Here is a 10,238-nt window from a genome sequence, read left to right on the forward strand (position 1 = left end):
GTCACGTTTTGACAGCAAGAGGAGATAAAATAGTTGTTTTGACAGCATAACATGACTGCACCTAAGGCTGGAATGCAGACATAAATGTATGTAGACAACATGAAACCCTTGACTCAATATAACAAACAAGTTCAGATATATGTTACAGAGGTTTTACATGAGTCAAATGTTATTCTATCAGCTTATAGAAGAAGGGAAAGTTTGGACTACAAAAATAGGCTAGTTTAATGATTTGAACTTTACCACAATTATTATAAATGTATTGGAATACTTCAAAAGAGACAACTTTCTATTCTGCTCTGCACTATAATGAACCAGATATTGAAAACGTTGGTATTGTATGTTTACATAAATGCTAGTTAGACATTTGCTGTGGTATCTGTAGGACTATAATTGCTGCTAAAAATGCTTAATAGCCTATATAAGATCAGTCCGGTTCAAAGGCTTGTTTCTCTTTAGAGGCATACCACCTGTTAAATTTCCCTCTTTCCCTTTTACCCCCCACCCACAAAGTCAGCTGGGATGAAGGGGGCCCTTTTGTTACAAAATAGTTCCCTGCAGAGTAACCAAGCTTGTCCAAGTTGGAATTTTCTTTCTCTCGGCCCTTAACGACAGCTCAGTAAATAACATGGGGAACAACTTTCTTCAATGGATTCTGACGCTTTGCATGTTTTACTCAGGTAAGATGTTGTAGGCAACATGCTTTGCTCGCACTTATTTTTAAAGATGAGGTTTTGTGCAGTAGTTTTCTCATGGGAATAGCGGTGTAGTGATAAATGAAAGCGTAGGCTAGTAGTATGCATACACATAAATGTATTAAGTATTCCTAGATGATGTTTGGTGCAGTAAGTGTCTTATAAATATCGTGCTTTAGTGATAAACGAAAGCGTAAGTTAGGTTACCGTAATTATGACCTCCAGTCGGTGATAAAATGAACATGATAACGACCATCAGTGCATCAACAAGCGTTTGTTTATTTTTCCTTTAAAAGACAGTCCTCGTGGAATTAGACCATGTGTACCTATTTTAGATCTTTGTAGCCTAAAATATACCTATTTGTGTTTAGGTAACTACGCTACTTTCTGCAACTTTTTGTTTCTGCAACATTGTGACGGGCTATCTGTTAAGCTGTAGGTCTAATTCTGAATAGGCCAACATTTTGTTGCTATAGCATAGAAATAAATAATTTAAAAGATATCTATACATTCAATATTATACACAGAGTGTTTGGCGAATATTAGGCTATTCCTGATTTATTACTTGTGATTGTCCTGTGTGGGTTGTAACAGGGTTACATAGGCCTAATACCTGCAGCCTTCTTGCCTTTACTCTACTAAAGTGCTTTAAGTGGAAAGAAGGTTGTGGTGGTGTTGAAGCTGGCTATCATGATGGTGGGTGCTTCTGTATGTCTCAGTGTCAGGTGAAGGTTGCTCCCTAATCCTCAAGCCCTCCAGGGTGGTGGTGGGCTTTGGGGAGCCGGTGTCAGTCAGCTGTGAAGCCGCTCGCCCGGTACGTGTCCTGGGCTGGGAATCGGCCATCAGCGCTGCACACACTCAACAGGACCTGTCTGTCCAGTGGAAGGTGGACAGTCTCATTGATTGGATAGAGGAGCCTATCTGTTATGGTGTGTTCTTCACAGCTCCGAGACAGTGTGAGGAGAAACTCAACCTGGTTCTTTACAGTGAGTCAACTGTTGTTTTAATAGGCCTATACATGTGGAAACTGATAACTCACATAAACCGGTTTGAATGATGTGAACTTTGTGTATTATTTATTTAGAAACCCCGGATAGTGTCTCCATCAGGCCTGTGAACCACACTGGCCCCATGGTGGAAGGGAAAGAGTACCAGTTACTCTGCGAGGTTCAGAATATTGCTCCTGTTCAGTACCTCACTCTGAGGTGGTACAAAGGGCAGACTGAGGTTTATAACCACTCCTTCTCTGACCTCACATCTTCCTCGCCCGTTCAAGTGTCCTCTATCCTCCTGATCACACCAACCAAAGCTGAGAATGGAGCACAGTACAGGTGTGCAGCAGTGCTGGAGCTCGGTCCAGAGGGACCACATCCACCTCCTACTGTGACCTCGGAGCCTCTTAATGCCTCTGTGTACTGTAAGTCATGAAGGGTCCGTGTACGTTCTGATAGTTTGTTTTTTCGTTTGAACCAATAAACGAACAAACGAGAAAACCACCTTTTCTTCGTTTGTCCTTTCAAACCAAAAACGAAGAAACGGAAAAAAAGACTCGTTCTCCCGTTTTTGGTTTCTAAATCCAAAAACGAAAAACGACTAAACCAAATTCAAATAATAGTCCGATTTTGGTTTTATAAAATTCCTATTTTCATTTTACGTTTGAAGATAGGCCTAGACGTTAAGAAAAGAAAGACCGGTGAGCCAGGTGACCCGGTAAGAGTAAGTAAGAGTATAGATATTTTTTAAAAAAGCCAAGAACGGTCGGATCTGTAACATTATGCAGCACTAACGTTATACCAGGGTGATGTTAGGTGAAATTAAATAAATAAATAATTACACCTGGACCGAGAAAAATACGTTAGCAACAGCAGTTGATTGCATGCACTATAATATTGGGCATTTATTCATGTAAACAGCAAGAGTCACGTTTTTTAAACACATTGTTTGGTGCAGTACAGTTGGTAGGCTAATATAGGTTAACCTAAGAAATTATTGTGTGTTTAGAGTTGTTACTGTCAGCGCTATATGTTTAATATTAAATAAATATTTAATGTGGTTTCCACTGTAATGAACCAAGCTTTTCCCCCTTTCTACCAGCAGGTGGCAGGATTTAAATGAAGGTAGCGGAAAAAAAGACTCGTTCTCCCGTTTTTGGTTTCTAAATCCAAAAACGGGAGAACGAGTCTTTTTTCCCCGTTTCTTCGTTTTTGGTTTGAAAGGACAAACGAAGAAAAGGTGGTTTTCTCGTTTGTTCGTTTATTTGTTCAAACGAAAAAACAAACTATCAGAACGTACACGGACCCATGAGGCTATTTCCGGTCTTAAGAAGAGTTATATGGTTAATAATACATTGAAGATGGTATATATAATCCTTCTGATCTTTTCTCTAGTCCCCCCAATGTTCCTCAGTCCTGAATCAGAAGTTTTGGACCTTATAGTGGGTTCTGAAATGACCTTGAACTGCACTGCCACAGGAAACCCAACACCTGTGTACAGCTGGCAATCCTCCCATGCCATTCAGGCAAGGATGGAGGAAGAAGCAGTTATTACCTCATCCTCGCTTCTCCCAGGGACCTACATCTGCACTGCCTCCAATACACTGGAGAAGAAGAGCAAGGAGTTTATTGTCAAGGCCAAGACCAAAGGTAGAGGGGAAAGTGCACATGTGCAAGTTGTCTCTTTATCCTGCGTCCTAATCAGCGTCTTCTTTTGCTTTCACTTAGGTATTTGAAACAAGAGATCTTGAGATGGGATCAGATGACCACATTGGACACACAAGGAGAATTAAACTAAGGGGATTTTACTGTTGCATCTTTGGAGATGGAAATGACAATGCATTCATGATTCAACAGATATTTATGAGAATCTTGGTATCAGGCAAAATTAGATCTCTCTTAAAGATCTGAATAAACTATGTACGATAACTGTCATTTAATTTTTCACTATTTTCCCATTTAACGTGTTCTGTGAGATAGATCGGTGGTTTAGTATATAATACACTTTTTGTGCTTTCCATGTGATATCCTGTATCTAATTTATATTTTTCCTAGACTTATTTTCCTATTAATGAAATTATCTTGTAACATTACAATTGTGTAGCTATACTCTTGATAGCTATAGCAATGATGACTACATTATCATTAATGCATCAACTTTAATACTGAATGTTAAAGATCAGCAGGCCACTACTGTAAATATGAACTGTTTCTTGATTTGTGTATCTTTATGAATAAAAGTTAAAAAAATAACATTGTTTTTCATTTATTCATACTATACCTAGTATTATAAGATTATGTATTAGTACTAGCAGTAGCCTATGTTACTTGACATCTAAGTTTTACAGTCACTTAACATAAGCATGAGAGCACAGCAACACAGTTGATTAAAAACTCATTTTGACAAGTAATGTTCAAAATAACTATTAATTTATGGCATTTATTTATTTTTTCCAGCCCACTTTCAGTAGAATTAGTCATTTGACTGACTGTGGTAAAATGTGTCTGGGTACACTGACCTTCGACCGCCAGATGTCGCTGTTGCACTTTTCCAAGGATGGTCACTTGTCACGTGACCAAAACAGTACCTCGCAGCAGTCGCAGAAGGAAGTGACATTAGCGGCTAACGAAAATCGACCTTTCACTAAAGACCTCACCATAATACGTCCCTGCCAACCACCCAGATTGATAAAAGGTGGGAGTCAGTGCCTGATATTTATTTGCTTAAAACCAGTGGACAACTTCTGAATATCGTCCCTGTCTGTTCCCTTTTCAGGTAGCCCAACGTTAGGCTATGCCACAGAAAGATCCGTGTCAAAAACAAGCATGTGCTATTCAGACGTGTTTGCAAGGTACTTAAAAGTCACCTGAATGGCAGTAAAGCAGATCTGATATTGTCTTTCAGCTAACTCCGTCCCTTTCCTGCAGCTAACAAATACAAAGAGAGCATGTGTGAGGACGTGATCAGGGAGATGCGGCGGTGCTGTGAGACGCAGGCTGGAAAGTCCATCTGCTGCTCCGGATTCAAGGACTCAAAGCCCACCAAGAGCACAAGTAACACTTAGCTCCGTGTGGGATCCTTTTGATGGACATTTTGATAGAAACACTGTGGCAATGTTTTATTGACTGTGTAATATTCTGTGCATATTGCAGTGGACTGAGTTTGTTACATAATTTGGAAGAATATCCGCACAAATGAAATAGGCTGTAAATTATCTTTATTATCTGAGTTTCAATAGGTCTTTATCAGAGCAGACATTTTGAGACGTCATTGCAGAAAGGCACATAAGTATCATGAGCCCTGGAGCTGACACACCTTCTCCAGTGTTAACTATATTTTTAATTACTCCAGGGTTTGACAACTCAAAATGTCACTCTGGTCACATCATAAAGTTGAATAAGCTGTCAGATGTAGTATTTATTAAAGTTCGAATGAATTATTTTCTAAGGCGTTTCACATTATTGTATCCACACCCTGTTAACAAGTATGAGACACAAGTTTGTGCATGTCAGCACTGAGCAGTTATACTGCATATGTGACTTGTTAAAGGCCCTGCACACCTCAGGTGATTTAAATGTGTTTTGGCTGATCAGACTCATACACAGTTTATACTCAGGACTGTGTATGTGTGTACAAACTGTGCTTGAGTGACATTTCCCTGACTGAGCCCGGTTTGTATCACTGTTTGCTGAATTTGTTGTCATTAGATAAACTGGTACAGTACATCTGTTTCTCCTAAAGTTTTCTCTGTGCGATTACTGTCAGGCCTGGGCAAGTTAAGCATCAGTCTAGTCGGAAGTTCTTGATTGCTGGACTGATGCCTTAACAAGAAATTAAGTCTACTGAATGTTTCATTATTTGTTTGTGAATGTGTTATCCTTGAAGAATCTTTCTCAGCATACACATTTCAAAATAATATTCAATTAATATTCAATAGCAAAGACATTTCAAGTTTTTCTGACATACTCTAAATATACATTTACGTATTTGTGTAACAGACACAGTATGAACAGTTTTTACTATTGCACCCTGGAGTAGGCTAATTCAATGGCAAGTACCTTTTAGAGAAAATACCATTTTTTTCCTCCAACATAAATGTATCCATGTGCGACAAATTTATTTGGATTTAGGTCGATATTTACCATGAACTAACAAATTAGTTTTGTCAGTCAGTGTGCCCTCTTTTTTGGCTAAAGATGGCAGCCCACTGCTCCTAAATAGGATGGGTTAAATGCAGAGAACTAATGTCCCCTTCCCCTTTAAAGAATTTCCCCTCGGGGATCAATAAAGTATTTCTGATTCTGAAAATGTTTTCTTTACAGCAGTTGAAGGGGAAATCTTTTTTTGAGATTAGTGATTTATTTATTATATTGCATTGCTACAGAAGCAAAGCATATTAACTTATGCCAGGGAGGTTTTGGAAAACTCACACGTAAAAGTGAAATGAGTAACGTTATAGGCCTAACTGGAAAAATAGTCCTTGTAGGATGTGTGAAGACTACACCGCGTCTGGGCTAAACATGCTAATTCTGAAATACATGAATGAATAGAAAAAATCCATTATATATATATATAAATATTGACACCATTTTCAAATATAGATGTTTACATATGTTTAATTAATTTATGAATGTGAAAAATAACTTGATAAACGACAAAGCTCTTCTTACAGGCTTCCGGCGCCGTACGTCAGTGTGACGGAAAGACGTACTGACGTCAAACGGAAATTTGCAGCAGCTATTCTTTCTAGAAGCCTGTAGCAGTTTCGGGCTAGCCCGCACTGGGTAGGTTTGTCAGATTTATCTTGGCTAAACACAGCCAGCTGCTGCATTGAGCACAATTACACATTTCTGAAAAGTGCGTTCTTGTGTTATATGCGTTTTTGCCTGAAGAGTCGGATTAGTTGCGTTTAGCTCACTAACTTAGCCGAGTCATATCCCAAGCTAACGCTGTTTGCGTTAGGTTAGGTTCTTGCTGGCATCATGTCTAGGATAGACTACAGCGTGTGGGACCACATTGAGGTGTCAGACGATGAAGATGACACCCATCCGAACATTGACACACCCAGCCTCTTTAGGTGGAGACACCAGGTACAGATTCAAATATGTTTATATTCAGTACAATTGGTAAACATTATACTGTAACTGTTAGCTGGTAACTTCATGTTTCCGGTACTCATGTTGTTGCTCTGTACAGTTATTATAATCGAGTAGGTAATACTAATATTAACTTACAAATGTTTAACCTTTTCAATTAGAAAAAACAAATAGGAGAGAGTGGATGTTCACCATAGTTCAAGACTGTGGCTGTATAATCCATGTATTGCAGATAGATTGGTAGTAATGCATAGTCAAAGACTATGGTGGGCATGAAACCCTTGTTTGTACTTCAGGCACGTGTGGAACGAATGGAAGAATTTCAGAAAAAGGGTGAAGAGATAAACAAGGCACACTGCGAGAGCCGACGTAAACTGGCAGAGGTGCAGAAGAAAATACAAGAGCTGGCTGTTTCAAAAACAGATGATGCCAAAGCAGAGTTGATTAAAGCCCAGGCTGAGGAGAAGAAACTGAAAAAGGAGGAACGGGAGTGGGAGAAGAAGATGGAAGAGCACAACCGGGAAGAGAAGAAGATGCCATGGAATGTCGACACGCTCAGCAAGGAAGGTTTCAGCAAGGTGAGGCAGAAAATGGGGGGCCGTTTATTTATTATTCAAAAGTGGATAACTTGGAAGTGGGTATGTGATTGGAGGGATTAGCTGTGGGTCACGCGTAAACATACATACATTTCAAGTTAACTAGTTTCTGTAAGATGGTTTTTGATCAATCTGTAATGATTATTCTCTGCCTCTGATTGTCCTCCATAGAGCATTGTTAATATCAGCCCGGATCCTGCTGAAGAGACTGAAGAAGAGAAGGAGAAAAAGCATAAAACCTTTGTGGAGAAGTATGAGAAGCAGATCAAACATTTTGGTAAGGATTATTGACATCCATTCACCATATATACTGCATGCTACAGGGTTTTAGTATTTGTAAGTAGAGGTGGTCCTTCATTGCTGTCTATACTACAGGCATGTTACGACGTTGGGATGACAGCCAGAAGTACCTCTCTGACAATCCTCATCTAGTATGTGAAGAGACCGCCAACTACCTGGTCATCATGTGCATTGACATTGAAGTTGAGGAGGTAAACACTACACAACAGAATGTGTTTTTCAACATTTTGGTTTAAGGGCATTCATTCCATACGTTGCACGCAGGGATCCTTTTTATTTGCCACAAGTATTCCTTACATAGCCATTGTGTTCTGTAAAATATGTACATTATTATAAATGCTTCCTTTTCTTTGTAGAAACATGCATTGATGGAGCAAGTGGCACATCAGACTATCGTCATGCAGTTCATTCTAGAGTTGGCAAAAAGCCTCAAGGTGGACCCCCGTGGTTGCTTTCGTCAATTTTTTGCCAAGATCAAGGTAACTGTATTTTATTTTATTTTTTTTTTACCAAATGGTTTAACCAAAATGTTCCAGGAACTATGCAGTAAATAGAAGAACTAGTCTTTTCAACATTCCTATTTGACTTTACATGTGAAGAACTGTGAATATTAGACAAATTACTCTAATGATGGATTAAAAACAACAGCCTTTGATATGCAGTTTTCACGCAAGGACCACATATTCCTCTCTCTCCCTTATTCCTCTACGTCAATAATTTGTGAATGATACAAGTACAATTAGTATAGAATAATAGGCGCTTGTACAATTGTAGAGGAATTAAATTTAGTCCTTGGTTCTTCCAGTGGAAATGCAAGTTAATTGATTGGGTGTGGTCAGAAGGGGGCTTTTTTGCACCTGTAATCACACCCAAATAGTCTGAGGGCTACTGGAGTACACCTGGACGTCACTGCAGTAACTTGAGATGATATGTGACTTTTTAAGTTCCTCAAAAGATTCCTGTGTTGCAAAAGCCCAAAGAAATGCTCAGTTAAATGCAGTTAAATGCTCATTTGTGTCGCCACCAACATACTAAATGATGCGTCCCCGTACAGACAGCAGATCAGCAGTACCAAGACGCTTTCAATGACGAGCTGGAGTCATTTAAGGAGCGGGTTCGGGGCAGGGCAAAGATCCGCATAGAAAAGGCCATGAAGGAATATGAGGAAGAGGAGCGACAAAAGCGCCTGGGACCCGGAGGGCTAGATCCTGTTGAAGTATACGAGTCCCTTCCACTCGTAAGTTCTTTTTGTTTGCAAGAAGCCTCAGCAATCTCCTTTTTATCTTCTCTTGTTCATTTGAAATGCCTTACAAAGTATGTTCTAAATTGCAGGAGATGCAGAAATGCTTTGATGAGAAGGACATCCAATTGTTGCAGGAGGTTATTAGCAAAATGGACCCAACGGTAGGTTTCTTTAAAGCCTACAGAATTTATATAATAATAATATATAGTGTCTGACCAATAAAGTTTCCTTGGAATCATATTTCAGTTATGTAAATATGTAGTTATCTGATACACGTATGTATTTTTGTCCTTCTTTAAGTTAATAAATGTGATTGTTTACTCAATTTAGGAGGCGAAGGCTCACATGAAGAGGTGCATAGACTCGGGGCTCTGGGTCCCAAACTCCAAGACAGACGATGGGGAAGATAAAGCGGAAGATACCTATGAAGAAGTGAAACTGGAGCAGGAAGAAACTAAGAAGGAATGACCAACACTGAGCCTGTGATTTGTTGTTTCTGCAAATGTACTTAACCTTACCCACTGTATTGCAACTCCACTATGTGTATGACTAGTTTGTCAATCAAGGAACAATGAAATTCTTCTTCTTCTCTAAAATATTTAGCTGAGATTTAAGGGATTAGCCTTCACCTGACAGCACAACTATGTTGCATCAGTATCTCCTGCTTAGCAAAGTACTGCTGCTTGTGTTTAGGTATTTTATTTGTTTGGACATCACTAAAGCTGTATTTTTACATTTATTTGTATACACCTGTCAATTTGTGTGGGCTTGTATGTGCACATATGCCTGCCTGCTTGATTTGTGCTGTTGTATAGTTGAAAAATGTTCCATACATTTTCAGGTTGTGCATATAATTTTCTTTTTTTTTTTTTTTTTAAGAGCTTGAGCAACTGATGTATTCTGATGGTTATTTCCCCAAAGTGACATTTTCTACAATCTTGCATAACTAAAGGTTGAATTATAAGTATTCAAGATCAAGGTGTTGTGCTTATGTTTAGAAACTGAAGGCGACAGGGGTGAAATGCTTTTGAAATCAAAAAGTTAGAGATTCACAAGAAAATGATCCACCTGTGGGACCTGTAGTGGTGGTAACCACTACTTAATAATGTGGCGCTAGTGCATCTGTGCATGGGTTTTCTAATGCATTTGGTATTTACAAATGACAGGTAAATAGACTGTAGAAAAATAAATATGCCATGGCCTTCAGTACATCATGGTGTCCATTAGACATTACAAGACAATAACCAATATTACACAGAAATCTGTTGATTTCAGGCCTGACGACGATTGGCCACACTGGCTCCACTCGTTCTGC

The 10,238-nt window shown here is 39.1% G+C and overlaps 3 protein-coding genes across 3 annotated transcripts; all 3 read left to right on the forward strand.

Annotated features, from left to right (window-relative positions):
- The first annotated feature begins 628 nt into the window (after nucleotides 1-628).
- On the forward strand, nucleotides 629-3,864 carry LOC123967262 (hemicentin-2-like). The gene is made up of 4 exons (XM_046043324.1): nucleotides 629-680; nucleotides 1,415-1,681; nucleotides 1,780-2,112; nucleotides 3,083-3,864. Exons 1-4 carry the CDS (start codon nucleotides 629-631, stop codon nucleotides 3,421-3,423), a joined length of 993 nt encoding a protein of 330 aa, XP_045899280.1. The 3' UTR covers nucleotides 3,424-3,864.
- A 374-nt stretch (nucleotides 3,865-4,238) lies between these two features.
- Nucleotides 4,239-5,413, forward strand: cmc4 (C-x(9)-C motif containing 4 homolog (S. cerevisiae)). Its single transcript, XM_046039761.1, has 3 exons — nucleotides 4,239-4,382; nucleotides 4,464-4,539; nucleotides 4,616-5,413. Exons 2-3 carry the CDS (start codon nucleotides 4,482-4,484, stop codon nucleotides 4,750-4,752), a joined length of 195 nt encoding a protein of 64 aa, XP_045895717.1. The 5' UTR covers nucleotides 4,239-4,382; nucleotides 4,464-4,481; the 3' UTR covers nucleotides 4,753-5,413.
- Nucleotides 5,414-6,402: 989 nt separating this feature from the next.
- LOC123967034 (hsp90 co-chaperone Cdc37) lies at nucleotides 6,403-9,901 on the forward strand. Its single transcript, XM_046043086.1, has 8 exons — nucleotides 6,403-6,778; nucleotides 7,081-7,362; nucleotides 7,552-7,657; nucleotides 7,756-7,871; nucleotides 8,037-8,159; nucleotides 8,735-8,917; nucleotides 9,013-9,084; nucleotides 9,254-9,901. The coding sequence occupies exons 1-8, from the start codon at nucleotides 6,671-6,673 to the stop codon at nucleotides 9,389-9,391; spliced, it is 1,128 nt and encodes a 375-aa protein (XP_045899042.1). The 5' UTR covers nucleotides 6,403-6,670; the 3' UTR covers nucleotides 9,392-9,901.
- Nucleotides 9,902-10,238: the final 337 nt, after the last annotated feature.

This window comes from Micropterus dolomieu, linkage group LG02 (genome assembly GCF_021292245.1).
Source record: "Micropterus dolomieu isolate WLL.071019.BEF.003 ecotype Adirondacks linkage group LG02, ASM2129224v1, whole genome shotgun sequence".
Classification (NCBI taxonomy): Eukaryota; Metazoa; Chordata; class Actinopteri; order Centrarchiformes; family Centrarchidae; genus Micropterus; species Micropterus dolomieu.